This window comes from Chaetodon auriga, chromosome 13, assembly GCF_051107435.1.
Source record: "Chaetodon auriga isolate fChaAug3 chromosome 13, fChaAug3.hap1, whole genome shotgun sequence".
NCBI lineage: Eukaryota > Metazoa > Chordata > Actinopteri > Chaetodontiformes > Chaetodontidae > Chaetodon > Chaetodon auriga.
Genome location: NC_135086.1, coordinates 12,791,282 through 12,812,734, shown reverse-complemented (window position 1 = coordinate 12,812,734; position 21,453 = coordinate 12,791,282). Strand labels below are relative to the sequence as shown.

Below are 21,453 nucleotides of genomic sequence, written 5' to 3'. Positions count from 1 at the left end.
GCCCTCTGCAGATCACAGGGAGAAATGAAATCGCTCCTCTGTTCTCTCCAACTAAATTTATTGACTTAAAAATAAGACCTCTTAATACCAAAGCAGTCTGACAACAATAGACAGTTTCCATTTTAGACAAACACACACATTCGATCTGTTCCTCAAATATTCCACAGCCATCTAAACACTAGTGCCTGCACCAGAAATTCATTCGTGGACTCCTGCTTAGATGTAGAAGGAGAGTTTTGGGCATTTGATCAACAAATAGAGTTCCTTTGGTGCATTGTTGTGTTTTGACAAACACCAAAGGATGACATGAAATAATACAGATAAACACTGTGTATTGTCAGTAACACAATGACTGTAGCTCAAATTAAAATGCATTTTGGACAATAATCCCAATTTCAGTTTTGTCACGAGCCCTGGAAATGAACCTAAAGACCAAACAAATTCTCTGTAATTTAAGGGACAACTCACCAGCAGCTGATCGTTCTTCATGTCTCTACACTCAGTTGCTAGTTTAGGCATAACTGATGTAGTCTAATACAACAGTCCTGCAGTAAAACCTCCCTTCGTGAAGGTTATAATGTTGTGGAGAGGTGTTGATTCAGCTGTATGATCACTTTGGTGCTGTAGTGAGAGCGGTCTCTATCACTCTACCCACATTGATATTAATGCATTTGACATATTAGAAACATCTCTCAGTGAGATGCAGCATTTACCAGTACCTCAAACTACAGCCTCTAAAATACCCATAAAGTAGGTAGGATTTATTGCAGGGCTGCTGTATTAGAATGCATTACTTTTATCCAGGTGTACCGAATAAACTGAGCTGAGTGTATAGAAATGATAGAATATTTGTCTTTGCAAAAGCTTTCTGGTCTTAGAGCTTGAAGACTAAAAATAATGAATGATTGAAGTGCATCAGCTCCAGCCCTGATCTGATCTTTCTCTGGAAGCCATTACTCTGCATGGACAGAAAACTGCAACAACCCCACAACACCATCACCCAACCCTCCACCACTCCATCCACCCAGTAGAAAATTACATAAAGGCACGGGATGGTAGCAAATAAGAGGTTTTGCATCATTTAAAAAAAAAAAATTAAAAAGGGGCAATGCACTTTATACTTGTGTGTTTCAGGTTTTCACTTTCACTCTCTTTGGTGTACAACATTTGGGGTTTTTGTGTGTCCAACTGGAACCCCTTGTTTAGAACATACATTATCAACTGGATTTTTTTTTTTGCATGATTTCTTTTTTTTTTTTTTTTTTTAGATTCACATCTCACTGGAAAAATGTTCAGTGTTGGCTTTAAATACCTAATACTGCATGTGTTGGTTGTGAAGACTTGGAGTAGTGAAAACATCTCAAACACAAAGGAGGCACTTGGCAACACAATGCATCTTCATTGCTGCAAGATGCTCAGTTCACAGTCTGATTGGGAGCATTGTTTCAATGCTTCCTTCCAGCAGTGGCACACTGTGGTTTCTTCCAAAGTCCAAACTTCCCAGCAGCACCAGTTCAGTTCTTCTATGTATAAAAATAAATTAAAACTCAATGTCAATCATCTAAATAAAAACTGCATGTTAACTGCATACAGTATAGTATACTCATGTCTTAGTATGCCTTTGCATACAGAGTGGCTATTTTGTAAAGTGGTAGTTTGCACAACTCAGACAAAGAACCAGAGCTGGTATCTGTCCACGGGGTTGCAGGGGCCCAGAGAAGGATGCTCATAACGTGCAGTCAGACACATGTTCCTTCCTGGGATGTAGAGTAACTGGTTCTATATGAAGGCAAGACAAAACTATTACTTTCCTAAAAAGACAACCAGAGAATCTGAAATCACAAATCAGTGCACAGAAAATCCAAAAGACCAAACTCACATCCTTCAGTTCCCATTTTTGCTCAGCTCCTACAAATGTGTTCCTGCCTTTATACTGGCAGTCCTCCAGCTTCACAGCCCCCTCTGCCCCGTGCAAACATAGCTCCTTCTGAATGTTGTGTCTAATCTCGTGACGTGTGGAGTGCTCAAAATACTACAGCAAAGGAGACAGATAAAAAAAAATGGCATCAACCACCCTGTTTAAAATGAATCTTATTTTTGGAAATCAGACATAGAATGCACATTTTCTAACTGACCTGGTTTCCTCCTAGTCCATGACATGGATACATGATCAGCTGTTTCCCACCCTCATTGTTCTCTCCAGCATCCAGACATGAGTCCTTGCCGACATTTTTCACCTACAGAGAAAGAGGAGGGAAGGGGAAAGCAGTGAAAGGAAACAAAATGAAAAACTAACATCCAGTGCAAGCTGTTCAAACAACTTAAGTCCCTGGAGTGCTTTCAGTGGTGTCAAATTGGAACTGCTCAGTACCCTCTGGAGATCCCAAGTGGAAACCCACAGTGGCTAGACAGAACTCGGAGGTTTGGAAAGAGGAGAGCGGGTGGTGGGTGTGTGTGATCTTACTGAGCCAAACTTGAGTGGGTTGAGATCAGGCATGAAGACTTCTGGATAAACGTTCTTCAAATACCACGTGAAGCTTTTGCACTGCAGCCGTGCACGGAGGTCCACGCGTTTGGAGATATCTCCGAACGCCTTCTGTTAAAACAGGCAGGCAGAAGAGCAAAGCAGCTCCTTTAACATTGTTCGTCAACACACTGCCGGCATGCTGCAAACCAACAGGGCTAATTTTGTGAGGTTGAACTACAAAGCAACGATGCTACATCTTGACTTCAGATATGCTCTTTTTAGCCCTTATGTCCATTGTGAGAGGTCTAACAAAAACACCACCTGGTATGGAAGGAGGTCACCAAGGAAAGGCTGTGAGGCAGACCTTTACATACTGAAAAGGTTCTCACAATGTTCCTTCAGATCTTTCAGTAAACTTTGCCATCCAATCTGACATGTAAGAATTAAGAAGAGCTCAAAGTAAGATATAAATAACAAATAAAAAAGAGACTTAAAAACAAGACTCTCAACACTAAATTACTAAATTACTTAGACCAAGAAGACTAAAAATCAAAAATGTCAACCTCATAGTGGCGTTAGAGGAAAAGAATGGGGAGTTCATCCTTGCTCGTTGATCACCATGAACGTCTGCACTAAAAATCCAGCCAGCAGTAGTAATCAGTGGAGCGACTGACCGACCAACTCTGCCATCAACAGAACTCCACTCTAATCTGTCATCCAATTACAGGCGTGAAATATACGATTTCACTGCATAACCTCAAAGAAAATGAGAATATTCCACCTTCAATTGTTTTTAAATTGTACTTTGAACATCATCATCACTTTACTTTTCTTAAGTCAGTGAATGCATTCCAGTGCTCTAATGACTCCTTTATTTAACCAATTAACTACAGACAAGTATTCGATCACTGTTCCTTTTCAACTGAAGCGTAATGGCACATTTAAAAGGCTCTGCAGGCACCTCATGCTCTTGAATAATGAGAGCACTTACTATAATGAGGAGGATGCTGCTAACACTAGTGCACACTGATAGCTACTACAGTGGATTCCTTGAAGCTGTTGACGACGGCGTGTCTGTTTGAAGCCAGCGGGAAAGGGCTGGCCCTCTCTGTGAGGTATAGCCCTGAGGGAACCGTTTATGGCACCTACGGGACCACATGTTGGGAAACGCTGAGAGCCTGTCATTTACCAGAGCTCACTTCCTTCAGGCCCCTTTTTCTTTGTCGGTTAACAGCTTTCAACCCCTGACAGCTAGTCTATTTCAAAGGTTTCATTTTTACAGATTTTGTGCACTGAGAATTACAACAGCGAAATGCTATGGTTCTCCCAGGTTTCCCCTGCAGACTCTGTTAAGTAAGTCATGATCAGACTTAATGCTGGTTGTATACGAGTTGGATTTGCACAAACCTGTTTTAAGGGTGGGGGATAACGAGTGGTCTTAAAAACCCCTTACATACGACCATGGAAGTAGGAGTGAAAGCTGCAGAACAATTCGTTGCATTTGAAAGGATCACAGGACAGACACACAGGATTTCAGAGGAGTCAGAAGCAGTACATACATCTTTCGCCAACTGCGCAGCTTGCTGGTTACGACGGTAAAAGATCTCCTTGTAGTCGTCCATCCAGACCTCTGCCAGTCGTACCTGGTTACGAGCAATCACTTGCGTGCCCTTGGGAAAGGTGTGGGGGCTCTTGGTGCGGAAAACATGGCCAACAATGGAGCAGGGGATGATCTCCAGCTGTCCGCCGCACTGCCACACCTGCAGGTTAATGGGAGACAGCAGAAACAGATGCATAATGACATGCAGTTAGACGTGCCTCTGGATATTGGAATGATTCAACAGGTTAAAAGGTCAACTGACATAACAACAAAACTGTTGCACAACCAAAAAGGCTGCATGGTTACAGCTTACCCTGAATGACATTTCAATGTTCTCACCGCCCCAGATTTCCATTTCTTCATCGTAGCTTCCAATATGGTAGAAATATTCTTTTGAGATGGAGAAAAGCCCACCAGCAAATGTGGGAGTCCTATGGAGAAACTTTGTTAATGATTTCCAACAAGACACAAGAGTTTATATGAAAGTTAGATATCCCATAATCAATTACTTGATAGGGTATGTTTCATCCTTCCTCCTGTGTTTCTCATGATCTGGTAGACTCTCCCAGCCGAAGGCCAGGCTCCAGTCAAAGTTGCCCCGGTTGTGGTTCTGGCCATAAGGCGACGGTTTCATGAACTCAAAAGTATTGAGATCAATAGTGGTTATATCAGGGCTCACCACTGCAGTGTAGTTCTCTGCTATCCTGGCCAGCAGAGGCTCCAGCCATCCATTAAAGCATTCACCTATTAACACATGCAAGTCAGACATTGTTTCACAATATATTTCTTAACAATAACCACCAACTGGCTGATTTTGGAATGCAAAGCCGTGACGAGCAAGAAGAGCAAACACTGGATTGTTGTGTTGTGGGTGTGCAAGCAAGGGTGTGTCGAGCATGCAACTGCTTTTGATGTGTGAGTAATGTCAGCGGCGGTGACTAACAGTGTGCGTCCAGAAAGGTGAGCGTGTCACCAGTGGCAACGGAGGCGCCCAGCAGCCGAGCGGTGATGAGTCCTTTCCTTTTTCGCTGGCGGACGACGCGGACAATGCTCAGCTGCTTCAAATACTCATCCAGCTCGTCCTTCAACACATCTGACAGGATCAATTAGACATAGGATAAAATTAGAGGTTGAGATGAACAACTCTGATGAAATAACATGAGTGACTCTACTACACAGTCTTTTATACAAACGGTCTCTTGAAGACTCAGATATTGCAAAAGTTATAAATAGATAATCACAGTCCTCAGCCTGGAAGGTAATACATAAACAGATGAACAAGAACAAAGCTGTCTTCCCTTCATCTTCAACATGGACGGCTGTCAGGAGAGCTGTTGTGCAGCAGGCCCACCAAATATGAGTTTACACTGTCAGATGGACTGAAACCTCTCTCCTCCCCAGCATTTTGTTTCCCTCCTACATCAGAGCTATTTACAAGAGCTAACTGATTCATTTCTAAGCACAACCACTGCTAATTCCTCCTCGGAAAGTATTCACTAGCAGCCTCGCTTCCTGCTGTAACCCACTTCACGGGCCACAGAAGACGCAGGAGCAGCTCCTCTCTGCACGTTCCGCAGCTCACCAAAGAGCTGCCCACCCAACATGCTGCATGAAATCGAGACCAGAAGAGAGCAGGGCGGTCCTGAAGGGCCCTGAATTTTACCATCCATGCTGGCGTCGTCCACCAGGATGATCTCTTTGAGGAGAATGGCAGGGGAGGTGTGGAGGACACTGTAAACTGTCCTCAGCAGAGTGCTCCAAGCCTCATTGTGAAACACAATTATCACGCTGGTGGTTGGCAAGGGGGGGCATCGCTTGAAGGTTTGCTCAATACATCTGCAGCGAGAAGGAAAAGGAGCACAAAGATCTGACTGTCCGGTACAGTTCCTGAGTGGCACAATAGTCCAGTTATTACATCTGCAGACTCTCCCCTGTGGGGTGTCCAGTTCTGCTGTGACACCGCATGTGTGGCAGCCTTTGAAATACCTGCCATATCAGAGTGGGAGAGACTTTGTAATTCATCCCAATGAAGATAGTCAGTACATGGACGGGCTTTATGTCTGTGTCACGTACTGACTTTGTACTGACATGTACTTGGACTTACATATACTTGGATGTACTGCAATTAGCCAAACATAACTGTGCTTCTCTCTGAACTGGCCACAGTAACTGGGCAGGCATGCTGAAACAAAGTCCCAGTCAGAACAATCATCTCTGTGGTTTCTGCCTGAGATCAGTTGCAAAAAGCAAATATGATGAATGTATTTGGTTTAGAGAGTTTTGCTTCATCCCCATCTGTATTACAGTGATCTGTGTGGGTGTTTTTTAGTGTGTGACTTCAAGCTATATTATGATCCAGTACATCAGCCCAGAGTACTTCTTGTACAGCAACAAAGCTGCATGTACACCCACTAGGTGGTGCAATTACATGTTGTTTCTAATTCAAACTCATTTGGAAAATGAATTAAACATTATTTGGGTTACTATGTCCACTAACAGCATGTTATTCTTGAGCTCTCTTTTAGGTAATTTAGGTAAACATGAGGGATTTTGCAGAGCTTAAACATAAAGCATAACGATAGCACAAACTGGCATACTCTGGTGGTCTCGTGTCAGCGCCCAGGTCTCTGCTCAGGGAGATGCGATCGCTGGCGTATAGGTTAAAACAGTGTTTCTCTTCACCCCTCTCCTTCTCCTTCTGCTCTTCAGGGCTCAGGGAGTCCGTGTGGAAAGGTTTCCCAGCTGCTCCAGGAGCAAGAGGGTTCTGAGGTGGCCGCTCCAGAGCTGGCCTGAGCTCAGCAGCAGTGTAGTGTCCTGGCAGACAGGACACGCTCTCTGCACTGTCCTGCTGACGTACAGGGGCTTTGATCTGCATCTTTGGCATCGCATCCCTGAAGTTATTGACAGCTCCCATCACCATGCCCAGCATGGAGTCCCGTTTCACCGCCATCTCCTTCAGCCACGGGTCCTCCTGTTGGCTTTGGATCCCCACTTCCCATTGTATAAAGAACACAAATGTGACAAAGACAAGGGCCACTATCACCAGTTTAAGAGGATGCATTCGTCTTCGGAGCACTCTGCGGAGAGATGTCATTCTTCTTGAATGGAGAGCAGGCTGCCTTTGGACTGGGATTCAGCTGCAACATAATATTCACATGTTTAATGATAGCTGACCAGCATTCATGTAATTAGCAAATTTAGGACTGGTTTCAGAAAAAATACAGGCAACAGAGACAGATTTCATTCCATGTCATTTCAGTCACATGTTTTGAAGCAATTGTTCTTTACTTTTTAACTTCCTGGTGAAGCTAAAAGCAGACTGCTCTCTATAACCACATACTCAAAATCAGCTCATGAAATCAGCAAACTCTGATCTGGATTCCTTCAGAGAGAGAGAGAGAGAGAAAAGATCACGTACCATGAGTCGCCTGACTACAGGTTTAGATTGGAAAAGCCTTTCAAATTGTGCTTGTAAAATTCAACGGATGACATCCTGCGTTGACTGAAGATCCTCAATCTGTCCGCTTCAACTCCGAAGAAACTTTCCGAGGAAACAAAAAGATTCCCTCTGCCCTCTGCCTTGGCTCAACTTCCGTCTCGTTGGATCCAGGTGCGCTCCTCTCAGGTAGAGGGAGGGGACGTGCCGGCGCGCTTGCGCACAGAGGACTTCTGCGTGTCAAAGTCCATACCTGGAATACATGATGAGAAATTAGAGTAAAATCCGAGTAGAAAAAAAAGTTTAACGATGACACTGTTTGCTCATGTCCGGTCAAACCCTTTCTTTAAACAGAATTTGCCAAAATCACCGCTGAATCAAACATCAGTGGACACAAACCTCTCGATAAATCCCCTAAACTGGTCTGCTGTAACCTTGTGTTCAGGGATACTGCGGACTGTTCTCCCCGGAGTTCCTCAAATTCAATAATGGTGTCATTAATAGGATTTGTTCAACTGGTCATTCACTGGGACAGTTGCTGGGTTACAAATAACGGAGGAACGCGCTATACCGCACACACAGCCCACCGCATCCAATCAGCGTCTCTGGGAAAACACCGCAGAGCGTAAAACTTAGAGCTAAAAACGCACATGGTCCGGCATGCATTTGGAAAAGTTACGCGTCCTTTTCGCGAGGGATCTCTTATTGATCACATCTGAGCTTTCGTTGACAGAGGCAGACACTCACCAGCGGATTGTGCAGTTTTATCTAATCCTTATTCCTCAGGTTTGTCCACGGCGGATGGTTTTCATAAAGAGCTGGAAGAGGGAGTAAAGACGCGGATTCCAGCCGCGGGGAGCCTGCTCTGCTGCCCAGTTTGAAGCCCCTCTGCCTTTGACTCGCACAGTGACTCCATCTGTAGTGACTGTGTTCCCCGGCACTTCCTATCCACGGCAGGCATCCAGTTTATTATGTCCATTAAAATGTTCAGTGTGTCCCGCAGTTTTTTCCCCAGTCACGCTTGTAAATGTTGATCTATGTGGCAATCGTCTGTGTGGATACTGATGGCGCAAACTGTCTGTTCAGAGCGTGTCTTAATCAGGAGGGTGCAATTACATCTTTAGGAGAGAAAAGAAATCAGGCATAAAAAAAAGAAAGCCACCATCGTGTAGCTGCATTTTATTATTTAAATATAAGGTTTACAGTAACAAACATTTATCCACATCCTAGTGATCACAAGATAAAACATTTCATTGATCTTCATATAAATGAACTGTGGGGAAGCATTTCAAAGACAATCTAAATATGGCATGTATCAAATTAAAGATGTAATACACACTTCACATGTTCCTTACACGGTGCTGTTCTGCACAATCCCATTGTTTATGTTTGTTTGGTTTTGTGAGTAAAGAGAGAAGAATAATGCTTCCAGCTGAGCGTGTGCCTGAGCCCCTCTGCACTGTGTTTACCTTCAGGATTGCCAGCACCCAACTATTCATATACTCAAAAAAAAATTGGTTTTCCCAAAGAAATAATACAAATAACTGCACTCTCTTTTAAGCTGACGGGAAAAACCAAACCATAAAAGTGGCTTCAATCAAAGTAACAAACATTGGCTTCCTATCTGTCTCTCTCTCACTCACACACAGTTCCAGCACTAAGACCTCAGTGCAGCACGAGCTTTGTCCAGGATGTCCTTTCTGATTCTCGGGTAATTTGGATGAGCAGCCAGAACCTGCGGACAGAAGCAAAGATGATTCACGGGATAAAAACAGATCTGATCTCATAAACTGTAAACACCCACAGGTGGCTCACCTTATGACAGACATCTATGGCATCAACATGCCTCTTTGCTTTTAAGTAGTTGAAAGCAAGCTTGTATCCTGAAATAAAAACAGACATTACATGGTAGAAATATAATTCTCTAAATCCCATTATAAAAAGAACTGGACATTTGATTTTGGATGACATACCAATTGTTGGATTAGTCCGATTTCCATATTTCCAAGCCAGTTCATAGTTGAGTGCTGCATCATGGAACGCCTGCTCTTTTTCCATAATGTAGCCCAGATATTCATAAGCTTTACAGCATGACTGCGGAAAAAAGGGCAATTATTATCACAAAGACATTTACATAAAAGACGGCCAATGCGTTATAAAGCAACACAAATCTCCAAGTGAATTGGACAAGGGGTCTGTGTGAACTGGACAGCCTTGCAAACCACATAATATTCAAGCAGCGACAATATTTTCAGGCTGACCTTGTTGTGATTGAGGCATCTCTTTAAGAGGTCCCCGGCCATGTCATACTTTCCCGAATGGATGTAGATGTCTGCCAAGAGCAACCAGCTCTTCTCAAACTCATCGGCGTCAACGATGCTCCAGTTCATCTTAGCTATGCGTTTGAGCTGGTTCCTGGCTCGGGGGGTTTGTTTTAGCATCATATAAGCCGTTGCCATGGCCAACAGGGCCGGCACGTGGTCCTTCTGAATCCAAACAGAGAATCCTGGTTGGACCGGATGAATGTGACAACACCTCCCCCCCACTATCATCTCCTGTTATCAAGGGTGTAACTCATGCACACAGTCTGAACTTTACTTACCTCATTGTTTGCAATGTCTGTGAAAACACCCAATGCTTTCTCTATATTGGTCTTCTGCTTTGTTGCCAGATAGCAGTAGTTCTCCAGGATACGGAGCTGTGTGTGTCCACCCGAAGTCTGAGGCTTTAACTCTTTCAGCAGGGTCTCGGCTGTTCTCAGAGCCAGCTGCTGTGACTCCTGCTTCTCTGTGGAGTTCCTGATCAAAGACAAGGGTGAGCATTAGAGGTAAGTCTGTTGGTTTTCCAATGAAAGAATATATAGTGTGTATAGTCTGAGTCTCAGTGTGCTCCTTCTGTAACTCACCCAATTTCACCATCTAAACTCTCGAACACTTCTCCCCCCATGGTGTCATTGTCAGGGTTCAGGTAGATTTCAATCATGTTATAAACTGCATTTTGACCCCAGTCATTGTCCTTCCGCGCTTTGTTGAAGTGTCCCAGAGCATCGATCGATTCTCCCGTGAACCTGAGCAACAAGCACAAGTTCAGTCACTGATGTTAAAATGCTTGTCACATATTCCAGAGGAAACACAGTTCCAGACTTACCAAAGATAAAGTCCTTTGCAATAGTTGAACCCAGGGTCAAACTTAGTCCTGGAAGATTGTTTTTCTGCCATATCGATAAATCTGGGGACTTCTTCCAACTTCCCGGCCCTCCGCAACAAGTCAATAAGACGTGACAGTGTTGGGTAGTTGTCTGAAAGCAACAGGTGGAACTCATTGTACTTTTCATTTGGAGAAGGTCAAATAATCAATTCACATTCACCACAAATACACATTTTTGAGTGGAAAAAGACAACTGAGACTCTACTGCACCTGGTTTGCGCTCCAGGAGTTGCTGAAAGTGGAAAACTGCCTGTTCATAGTCCTGCTTCCTAAACATAATGTCAGCCATCATCTAAGGACAAACATATGTCAGAAATAGCATGTATAAATCAGTTGAAAAAAAAAAAGCAGTATGATCAAAAGTGACAGAAGAATACAGCCAGAACAAACCAGAGTTGCATCTTCATTGATCTGGTCATTCTTCAAAATGATGCTGCATTGCTCCTGGCACGCATCAACCTCATCTAGAGTAAGGTACAACCGTGCCAACTCCAGCATCACCTAGGAACAGGGAGAGCGTTCTTTGAATTCATGTGACAACACTGCTGGTAGAATAATGCACGGTAGATAAATCAAACTGCTCAATTAAATCAAACTATCAACAACTAACATCTCAAAATTTCAAAACACAGACACCAGACTCTAAAAGATGCCAGTGCTTGTTAACCACAGCTGCAGAGAGGACACAGGACGTTTTTGATTCAGCTGCACTGACCTTGCGATCAGTCTCACAATACACAAGAGCTTCTTTGTAGAATTTGACTGCTCTCTCATAGCCCCTCTGACTTGTGTAGTGTTTAGCGATCTCGGCGCAGATCTCTGCAGCAAGCTGCTTCTGCACGGGGACAGCGTCAGGCTGCTCCAACTGCACCCGCTTCAGCACCTTGGCCTGCACATCCCGGGCCTATACGCAGCAAAATCACAACCATGTTGTGGATGCAACAACAACAACAACAACAGGCATCATCCTTAACACTACTGGAGGAACAAGTTTGAGAATATTGAAAGTCACTCTTTAATACAAAAAGAACCACTCACTCTCTGTAGGGAAAGCAAAGCTTCCTCATTTTTGTCAACCTTATTTTGGATCTTTGCCAACAGGACCAGATAACGGCAGTCATCAGAGAGCACCAGCAGTTCATTCACTGGGTGGGTTTGAAGAGAAAAGTGAAAATAGAAACACAACACAACAATAAATAACTAAAAATCGATCAGTAAGTATTTGATCTGAAACATAGCAGAGAGATGTTTTGATTAGCTTTGCATATTCATATTCATCCATTCATATTGCATTGCTATAAACAAGTGGTTCTCAAATGTTTTCTGGCATGACTCCCTTCAGAAGCTGAAAAAAATTTGCGGCCCTCACCCCACAACTTGTATCAATCATTAACAATGAAAGGGGAAGCGACTAATCAAAAAGGATCCGGGTTGAATGTAAGTGAAATAAAACTTATTTTCACACCATAAATCATATTCATTCAACTTAGTTTCACTCCACATTTTTCCCCTGGTCGCCCACAGCTCCCTGCAGTGGCTCTAAGCCCCTGACCCGAGGTGGCCCGCCCTCAGTTTGAGAACTACAGCCATAAACCACACACTTCCCTCTTTGCATCAAGTTGTTTATACTTGCATCATGTCTGCACACAAACTACCATGACTATATTCTCTACTCCTCCGGTGTTTGACGTCAGGAGATAACTGTGTGAAGTACTGTGACGTCTTACGTACCTGGTTCATGAGCCAGAGCTTCATGCAGGACTCTCTCACAGCGCTCATATTGCTTCATCTTCATCAGCAGCTCTGCTAGGTCATAGCGCAGGAAGTTCTGTTGCTCAGTCTTCAGGGCTGCTTCGTAGTAATTTATTGCCTGTGTAACAGCAGCCTTGCGTCAACATTGTTTTTTGTCTGTAAGTGAATCATGTTTACCTTTACATGAGTGTACAACACAAACCTTGAGGTAGTTATGAGTCTTGACCAGGGCCTTTCCAATCTTGCTGGCTAAAGCACCATCTTTGGGGTTTTTCTTCAGAGCATGCTCATAAACTTCAATGGCTTTCTCTGGCTGAGGATAAACACGAGAAGTGGTGTCACAGTTTGGTATTGGTTTGAAGTTTTTGTAAATATTATTTGGGAAATCCAGTACATTGCATTATTTATAAATTGTTGTGAATATGCGGTAAACACCCGAGTGCTTAAGCATGCGGCACACTAGCCTGGCACATGCTTCAAATGACGATGTGTGGTAACTGTTAATCCTGTATCCAACTTTATATAGCCTGTATACATAGTGTGTCACCATCTCATACTGAAGTTCCCTCTGACCTAGTTATAAGTTGTTAACTATATTTGTTAAGCTTTCTTTTCAAAGGTGGTGTGCTGTTAATGATTCCCTGTGAACTGACATGCAGCGGGTGATTTTAAAACCATACACAAACACAGCTGTTTAAGCTGTTGCAAGTTTTAACAGTTTGTTACAATTGCTAGTCTACAATTTTCCAGGTTTTTACAGGATATATGGATGAGTGACAGTATATACTGAGGTGGATTTGCTTACTTAATGTCAAGTGAGGGTGCTGATGACGGGGACACAGTGTGTCTAAACAATGTTTTCTACAATGACTTAACATCTCAGTCTGATAGCTCACTCTGCAGTGTTTTCCTGGCCCATCATAAATGGCCTCCTCATTCAGAAAGATGCGCAGTAGCATCATGAAGCATTCCTTGTACGTTTTTTGTGTCTTACAGAAAAGCCTTCCCTAAACTGTTTCTCCATACTGCTCTCAAATGCATAAGGAGACCACGTGTTCCTTTTAGACACTAATCCTTCAAGGTAAAACCTTCATTACAGATCCAACACAGCACAGTGGAAGAGAAAATATCTTCTTACCATTCCCTCTTATGAATGGTAAGAACAGGAATGTATAATGAAACTGAGAACAGCACTTACATTACAAGGAGGCTTGTAATCTATTTATTTATTATTTACTCATCTATTTATAATTGTTCCATCAAGGACAGCTTTTTGTTTCACCTTTGCATTAGTCAATGTCAACACAAATCAGTGGCTATGGGATAAAAAAGTATCTTGTTAGACGCAGATGAATCACATCTCCTACTTACTTCTTGAATGTTAATGTAGGCATCACCCAGCAAGAGGTATGTGTGAGGGCTGGGCAGCTTCTCCACCATCTCTCTGGAGAAAAGACAGAGATATCGAATCACATACGGTGTACTTCATTATGTAGACATATAGTATGTCTTTGCTGGTCTGAGGTTCAGTCATGCTTTACTACGTCTCAGCTGTTGATACAAGTAGCATCAGAGAGCGGCACAGGACTGGAATACATCTGTGCACATGTCTTCTTTACTGCATGAATGGCTTTGGTAAAAACTTTATTTGATTTAGGTTATGTTTTGTGGTCTTCTAAATCTAGTATGGCCTTGGCTGGGTGAAATGTTATTATGGATGAAAGGTGCATTACGGCTGAATATCCCACAGTCATGTATTTAATTAAGTTTCAGCCATTACTGTTCAGACAAACATTTACAATGCATTAGGCTTTAGATGGAGTTGCTCATACGTTCAGCTATGATGTTACGCCAAGTTGACTTTAAGATTTCAGCGTCCTTTTTTTGTTCGTTCGCATCCAGATTTACTGCTCACCTGTAACAGCTTGCATACAGACGTTTCTCTTTTCTGTGGTTCAGATATATGTCTCCCATTTTCTCCTTGGCTTGGATGTAATACGGCTGCTCAGGGGTAATGTTCCTGAGCATACTCAGTGCCAGCTCGGTGTCACCTCGCAGCAGGGCCAGGTCCGCATTGGCAATGGTGACACGGAGCTCCTCTGGGCTTCCCGAGAACTCATTGATGGCGTCCTGCATCACCTTTGCTGCTTCGTGCTGCGATATTAAAACCATTAATAAGTGCATATTGTATTTTTTCCCTCAAGGCCAGGCCTTGTGGTAACCTTAGAGCAGCGTACCATACCGCACTACTTCACATAAGAAAACATGAAGAACAATTCTAGAATTATAAAGGTCCCTTGTGTAGGATTTAGTGTGCCAGCATCTAGTGGTGAGGTTGCAGATTGCAACCAACTGAATACCTCTCACCTAACCCTCTCCTATGATGGCTGCAAAAAAAGGGAAAAGCCTTCTCTAGAGCCAGTGTTTGGACTCCATGAAAGAAGACCTGCTCCCGCTGTAAATATAAAGAGCTCTGAGGTAACGACAACACAACGATTATAAACTAATTAAAACAAAATAACAAATATTGTACTCCATTTCTGCCAATGGATCACCCCAAATCTACACACTGGACCTTTAAATTAAACAGGATAGTACCATATACTATTACACCAACAGTCAGTATCTTACCTGTTCTCCGTTGAGCCACAGGGCCTCAGCTAACTCCAAGAAGACAGAGACACAGTCAGCCGGACTCAACTCAATCTTCTTGTTCTTTGATTTGGATGAGGATCCAGCTCTGCGGACACCTGGAAGACTCATGGCCATCTGCAGGGTCTGAATGGCCTCCGTCAGCTCACCCATTTTCTTCTTAGCCTGAGCCTTGATCAGGTGGTACAGTGGATGTTCTTGGATCTGGAATGGACAAGACGTCCAGTGCATAAGACAAAACCTCACTCCAAAACATTTGTCAGTTGTGGGCATTTCACAATACAATACACACTGACATCCTGTCAGTGCTGATAATATATTTAACATATATTTACTTGTTTGCACATTTGCTATGAGTCAAATAAGAACCAGTACACACACGATCTCCTGAACTTTTTGCAGCCAATAATACTGTCCATGTTGATGGTGATCTTACCTCAAAGTTATGGCTGAGACAGAGTTCAAGAGACTGGGAACACAACGTGAAGTTACCCTGCAGCAGATGGATCTGCGCCATTAGTAGATGAGCATCTGGATGAGAAGGACACTGGTCCAGACAATGTTGTAGACTGCTCTGAGCAGCGTCAATGTCACCTGAATGAACACAGCGGCAATGCAGTTTAAAGTAGCATTTGCAGAAAAGGAAGAAAAACATTTCAAATGTAGCGCTCACCAGACTGATATCTGACTTTGGCGAGTAGGAAGACCCCTTGAGGGAGACCTGGCACAATCTTGACCACAGTATCCAATAACGTGGCACAGTGCTGGAGCTGAGGAGCAGGAGGCTGGCCCAGGGCTGGAGGCTAAAACATGCATGGTAAGTTTTATTTACCACAAAATGTTTAATGATGAGTGTCATAGAAGATGATTAAGTGTGCATATCCCTATCATACTGTTCCAAAATGTGTGAAATAAAAAATATTTATTATTAGCAAGATAAAGACACAACTGACAACTGAATTAAGATTTTAAGGACCATTGGACACACTGTTCTTGACGAGCCTCCCAGTCTCACCTTAGTGGGGCACAGTGCAAGATACGCTTTCACAATCTCCAGCAGGAAGTTAGGGTTCAGCTTCTCAAAGTACTCTACTCCCAGAGGCAGACCCTGCAGGTTGGAGAAGTGTGTGTCCACTGCATCATTCAACAGATTGGTCACCTCTTCCTGGGACCTGCGCTTTTTCACTGCCAGAATGGCACGTAGGTACAGCAGCTCCTAATTGGGTGGAGGGGAAAAAAAAAAGAAATGAATCAATAATAGCAGAAAAGCAAAAATAACAGAAGTACAAGAGGAAAGGAAGCAAGGGGAAAAACAAGAGCATTCTGTACCAGATGGACCGCCGCTGAAAAAATAAGACTGCCAGGAAGAATAACGATTGAAGATTCAAAACTGCAATAAGCCTCTTCATCAAGGATACTCTTAATTAAGACAATTCACTTTGCCATCTGTTGGCATTTATGAAGAGACAATACCCCTGATTTTCCAATAGACTGTTGAATCTCTGTGAGAAATTCCAACTGTTGTTCGGCATCTTCGAGATGGCCCTCTATCAGCTGGCAGCGAATTATACCTGCAAAACAAAAATTTGGAAAAATGTTAGATCTTCAGAAATGTAAAAAAAAAAAAAAAATGTGTTGACCCTGTATGTCTTGTAGACAACAGTTTAAGAATTGTAACACGATACCAGTCAGAGCAGAAACACTTGTCTCATCCAAAGTCATGGCGGTCTTGTACCACTTCATAGCCTCCTTGATTCTGCCCTGAAGAACCATCTGGTAGCCCAACTCTGTGGCTAAATCTGAGTCCCCCGATGCCACAGAGAAGGCTCTTTCCACCATTCTAAATGTCTGCTCAATTAATTTCTCATTTCGTCCACACTGTAACAAAACACAAACAGGGAACACTGTGCATGCTGACATTCAATGCAAGCCGAACAACTGTTCTGAACTTAAGAGGACCAAAAAGTGTAGAAGAATACTGAAATTGTCTTACAACACGGGTGAAGGCTAGAGACATCCTGTAGAAAAGCTCTGGGTTGTGTGGTTCCAGGACCTCCAGGCTGCTGATGAGGTTTGAGAGCTGCTTTACTGACTGCCAAGGGAGATATAAAGAGTTTCTGTAAACTGATCAGCACTTTGCCACAGCTCCATCATAAATGCCAGTACTTATAATTTCATTTGGATTCCTGCTGATTTGCATGCCTAGGAGTTCAAAGCATGAACATGCGAAAATGTGAACTTTACCTCAGTAATATCTCCTTCTCTACATAAAGAATGTAGAGCTAGCATCCGTAGTGCCTCCAGATTATTTTTATCCTTCTGTAAAAGCCTGAAATATGACACAAGGTGCTGTGAGTGAAGTCCATCTACTACACTTAATAAGCTTAGATTTCTTTGATTGAATAGGAATGGACTATCTGATACTGGTGGTACTGCATTGAGCTCCCAGACAGATAACACCCCTTATGACTAATGACTATATTCAGTATGTTAAGGAAAAGCCCCACAGATTCTTTTCTGTTGGAAGTTTAAACACAAAAAGTTGCTGTGGAAACTATAGACATGTGGGTACACATAGCAAAATCTAAATATTTGATTTCACATATGTATCATGCCTTAATTGGTAGACAAAGTTGATTTTCTATTAAAAATGCAAAAAAACAAAAAATCCAGAATGATAAAATTCCAATATTGCCATAAAAGGGTTAAAGCTAAGATTGTGAGGGCTGCCAAAGGATGTAAGGTATACTGTATGCTGCTTGCACCCCTCCTAGTGCATAGCATCACAGTGAGGGCATCACAGCGGCTTTGAACTTGATGCAACTTGAGCAATCACTCTTCCTCCTGCTCAGAAAAGCTGAGGCAGCAAATCCTTGGAATTGTGTTAGACTTCTGCTCTTTGGCTCAAAGGCCTTTTTATGCTGTCTGACACTGGCCACAGTCCAGTGGGGAGAGCACAAACAATGGCTTAATCAGTATGCACTGGTCCGAGGCATCACGCTTGTGTTTCATTTGCACTTGAATGCTGAGTTATAAGTAAAGGCAGACTGCATTTATTCTGCCATCCCTGGTGGTGATTACAAATGTTTTATGCACTTCATGAACTCACCAGAGACACGGTACCCTTCCTTAAGATTCTTTATAGAGTCTGGGGAAGAGAGCTCAGATGAGCTGCACTAAGAGAGCTGTGACCTGTGCATGATTTGGGAGAGACTTCATAACCGCCTCATCAGTTACCTGTGTGCCGCATCTATGGTTTGCTCCCAGTCTTGAAGGCTGAGCAACAGTTTCATCTTTTTGACGAGGGCAGGCAAAAACCCAGGGAAGGTAACAATGACCTGGTTAACCATCTCCAATGCTCCAGAGTAGTTCTGACGATATTCGTAGTATTGTGCCTAGGACAGGCCAAACGTCAGTCAATATCAACACAAGTGGTATAACACATGACTACTGCTTTACTTTTTAATATGACCGAAACATTTAAAGGCAATCAACCTATCAGGAACAACAATGGAAGCAATGTTTTCAAGTTACAAAGGAATAATTCAAATCATGCACTGTCCCAAGGAACTCCAACATACAGTGTATCATATGGTACATGGAAAAGCTGATCTAAACACTAAAATATACTGAACACAGTGACAGCAACACAAACAATAAATACAACACTGAGTCAATTTCAAACACAATAAGTACTGTCAAAGCATAGGAAGTATGAGAAATGACAGCATTTGCAATTCCCATCTCACCTTTCCCATCAGGGCAAAAACATCTGCATTTTCTTTCAGTCCCTCATCAAAGTATTTTCCAGCCTTTCTGGCATAGGCGTCTTTACCAGATGTCACATCTATCCACGCTTTGAGGATTTTCCCCTGAGCAACAAATATCAGTCCACATTTTACAAAAGTGCAAATACATGAGAAGCCAGAGTGCCCTGCTTATCGTTACACGCACTTCAAGACTTTGCATGAAAATGGCTAAAAGCAGTACTGACACATTTCTCAAACACCTGACAAAAATACAAATCTCACCTCTCTAGAGCCATTGGAGAGTTTGATCATTCTCTCTGTGTACTCCCTTGCCTTATCATTTCGTCCTAATAACCAGAGAAACATCCCAGCATAGTACAGACTCTTTGGAGACGCACTTTTACGATCCTCTTTGACCTTAGCATCAAGCTCTTGGATGACTTCTCTATCTGTGAATACAAAGACACAGAACATTACCAGCAAGTGTGTCTGATCCTTTAAAAGCATCTGTGACTACAATAAAAGGACTTTGGTGGCTTACCTGGGTTTGTCTTTTTTTTCTCAGCATAGACAAGGGCCATTAATGTGCACAGAGCCACATCTGGACTATCTCTTATCGTGTCAAACTCTACTGAAGCTTCCTGAATTTGTCCTGTAGTAAAATAATGACATAAATGCACGTGTGACAGGTGGCAAAGACACACTGGTCTAACTAGAAAGTGCCCATGCTAGCATTTTATTTGGTTCTTTCAAGCTTACCTTGCATAAGGGTACCATATGCATGGAAAAAACTGTAGATAGGAACATTACTGAATTTCCTCTGAGCAGCTTCGGCTGCATTTACAGCGTGATTGAAATACTTTTCATAGCAGTAGCACCTGATCAACGCCTGTGGAGAAACAGACAGGAGCACTGCGTTTGTACGAGATTAAAGGCAGAGGTGTTAGCTAGTAACGTGAGCAAATAACAGGTTGTGAAATACGCAAGCTGTAGGCAAAGTTCTTTTCATAACAGAACAAAGCAACATGCAAACCAATGTTAAATGAGAGAGTCAGTGTTTGGCTTCATTAACGATATGTTAGCTAACTTTGTTAACATTAAACGACGTCACTGACGTTAGCCGACGTCATTTTTCGCAAGAGCTAATACGAAATGTTTTGAAAGGGCTGACGAAAGGTGCTCTCTTTAGCTGGTTCTCTGCATCGTTCTACCACAATCCCGACAGGCTAAATTACAGTAACGTGAACTAATTTAGACTGGATAAGTCTCCACGTCGCTTTAACCTGGAGCCTTTGGTGCTGTATCATTAAAACATGCTCACTTACCAACGCTGTCTCTTCATCCTCCATCTTGGCTCGGACGCTTTGTGCTTAAACAACAAGAGATGTGAATATAACAGGCAGTTTACCCTGTTTTCATTCTACAATAGCATAAGAACGATTTTATTGTAGTTTCCGTTGTGTTTTCGCCATCTTGCACCAACTCCTGTAGCGTTGCTCGGTAACTAAGTAACGTCTGCATTTATAAGTTTTGCCCTTTCCTTTTTCTTTCAGGCACCTCTTCCACTACGCCTGGCGCACGGTCCATCTCCTTTGGTGAGATTAACAGATCAAAATCCCAACCAAGTGTAAACGATCTCTGCTTCCTGTATCAAACATTTCATTGGAAAATTTTGTTGGGCGATGATTGTTAAGCAGCGTTGAGCTTCTCAGCCAAGGCTTGCCTGACAGTCCAAATTGAGGACTGCTATTACACACTAAGCACGCCATCTTTACGTGAGTCGAGCGAGTTTCGCCTTTATATCCCCAGGTGGCGCTGTCATACTTTTATGAAACGTTATAGCTTACTGCTGCAACTACCAGCGCTGCTACAATAACTACTATTACTACAAATAATATTGCTAGTTCAATAATAAAAACGTATTCTTCAGGTTAACAGGGTGTAGGGGAAGAATGTGCGCATGTGTTTTACACAGTATTACTTTATGTCATGTGTTGAGTTCTAGCACATATTGCATGTCAAAGGTAAATCTACTTTGATTTTATGGAAATGATCTGAGGATTCCACTCGCAGTGGTTGGATTAATGTGGTCAGTAGGCTTGTTGCTGGGCTGGCATTCTGTTTGCCAGACCTACACAATTTACTGTCCTCAGTTTAGGAAAGACACTTCAGTATTAGGTGACATCTCATTTTTGTTATCTGCTCATCCAAACAATGACACAAGACAGTTTGCGCAAATTTGCACCTATTAACACATCTCTACATGCGCAGTGGAAACATGTTTCCATGCAGCCAGTGAATTGGCGGCCCAGTGTTACGCAACACCAGGCATTGACTGATTAGCATGAACTCCTGATGTCTGCAGTGTTGAGTCCGTAGCAGGAGCAGCCAGTGTGCAGCATAGGGTGCAACTGTTCCGAGAGACCTTTCCATGCCTTGTCAGATACTATTTAGCGCTAACTCTGGCACATAATCATTACTCTCTGTAGCACACATCAATGGAAGAGTAAATCAGGTTGGTATCGAGCTCTGAGCATGTGCAGCAATGGTAAACGCCTGTGTGCTGTATCACACAACTGAGCTCACAGCT

The 21,453-nt window shown here is 42.8% G+C and overlaps 2 protein-coding genes across 2 annotated transcripts; both read right to left on the bottom strand.

The window, feature by feature from the left end:
• Positions 1 to 46: 46 nt before the first annotated feature.
• On the bottom strand, positions 47 to 8,423 carry galnt3 (UDP-N-acetyl-alpha-D-galactosamine:polypeptide N-acetylgalactosaminyltransferase 3 (GalNAc-T3)). The gene is made up of 12 exons (XM_076746487.1): positions 8,251 to 8,423; positions 7,486 to 7,756; positions 6,665 to 7,204; positions 5,731 to 5,903; positions 5,011 to 5,160; positions 4,577 to 4,811; positions 4,381 to 4,498; positions 4,027 to 4,227; positions 2,465 to 2,596; positions 2,136 to 2,237; positions 1,880 to 2,032; positions 47 to 1,779 (listed from the first exon to the last, which is right to left on the bottom strand). Exons 3-12 carry the CDS (start codon positions 7,159 to 7,161, stop codon positions 1,666 to 1,668), a joined length of 1,875 nt encoding a protein of 624 aa, XP_076602602.1. The 5' UTR covers positions 7,162 to 7,204; positions 7,486 to 7,756; positions 8,251 to 8,423; the 3' UTR covers positions 47 to 1,665.
• A 244-nt stretch (positions 8,424 to 8,667) lies between these two features.
• On the bottom strand, positions 8,668 to 20,373 carry ttc21b (tetratricopeptide repeat domain 21B). Its single transcript, XM_076746484.1, has 29 exons — positions 20,189 to 20,373; positions 19,623 to 19,752; positions 19,405 to 19,515; positions 19,146 to 19,312; positions 18,864 to 18,986; positions 18,352 to 18,509; positions 17,359 to 17,443; positions 17,108 to 17,206; positions 16,800 to 16,992; positions 16,588 to 16,685; positions 16,130 to 16,330; positions 15,788 to 15,917; positions 15,551 to 15,708; positions 15,094 to 15,318; positions 14,378 to 14,616; positions 13,834 to 13,906; positions 12,665 to 12,775; positions 12,442 to 12,580; positions 11,749 to 11,855; positions 11,426 to 11,614; positions 11,101 to 11,211; positions 10,921 to 11,002; positions 10,651 to 10,801; positions 10,409 to 10,570; positions 10,106 to 10,301; positions 9,765 to 9,989; positions 9,477 to 9,597; positions 9,319 to 9,386; positions 8,668 to 9,238 (listed from the first exon to the last, which is right to left on the bottom strand). The coding sequence occupies exons 1-29, from the start codon at positions 20,210 to 20,212 to the stop codon at positions 9,161 to 9,163; spliced, it is 3,954 nt and encodes a 1,317-aa protein (XP_076602599.1). The 5' UTR covers positions 20,213 to 20,373; the 3' UTR covers positions 8,668 to 9,160.
• Positions 20,374 to 21,453: the final 1,080 nt, after the last annotated feature.

Coding starts and splice junctions, on each gene's coding strand:
- galnt3 (XM_076746487.1), bottom strand. CDS start 7,161: ATGACATCTCTCCGCAGAGTGCTCCGAAGACGAATGCATCCTCTTAAA. Junction 5,161..5,730: donor GGACGACGCCAGCATGGATG/GTAAAATTCAGG, acceptor TGATCCTGTCAG/ATGTGTTGAAGGACGAGCTG. Junction 2,238..2,464: donor ACCCACTCAAGTTTGGCTCA/GTAAGATCACAC, acceptor CTTTCTCTGTAG/GTGAAAAATGTCGGCAAGGA.
- ttc21b (XM_076746484.1), bottom strand. CDS start 20,212: ATGGAGGATGAAGAGACAGCGTTG. Junction 14,617..15,093: donor TGTGGCTCAACGGAGAACAG/GTAAGATACTGA, acceptor TTAATATCGCAG/CACGAAGCAGCAAAGGTGAT. Junction 12,776..13,833: donor CCTACATTAACATTCAAGAA/GTAAGTAGGAGA, acceptor GTTTATCCTCAG/CCAGAGAAAGCCATTGAAGT.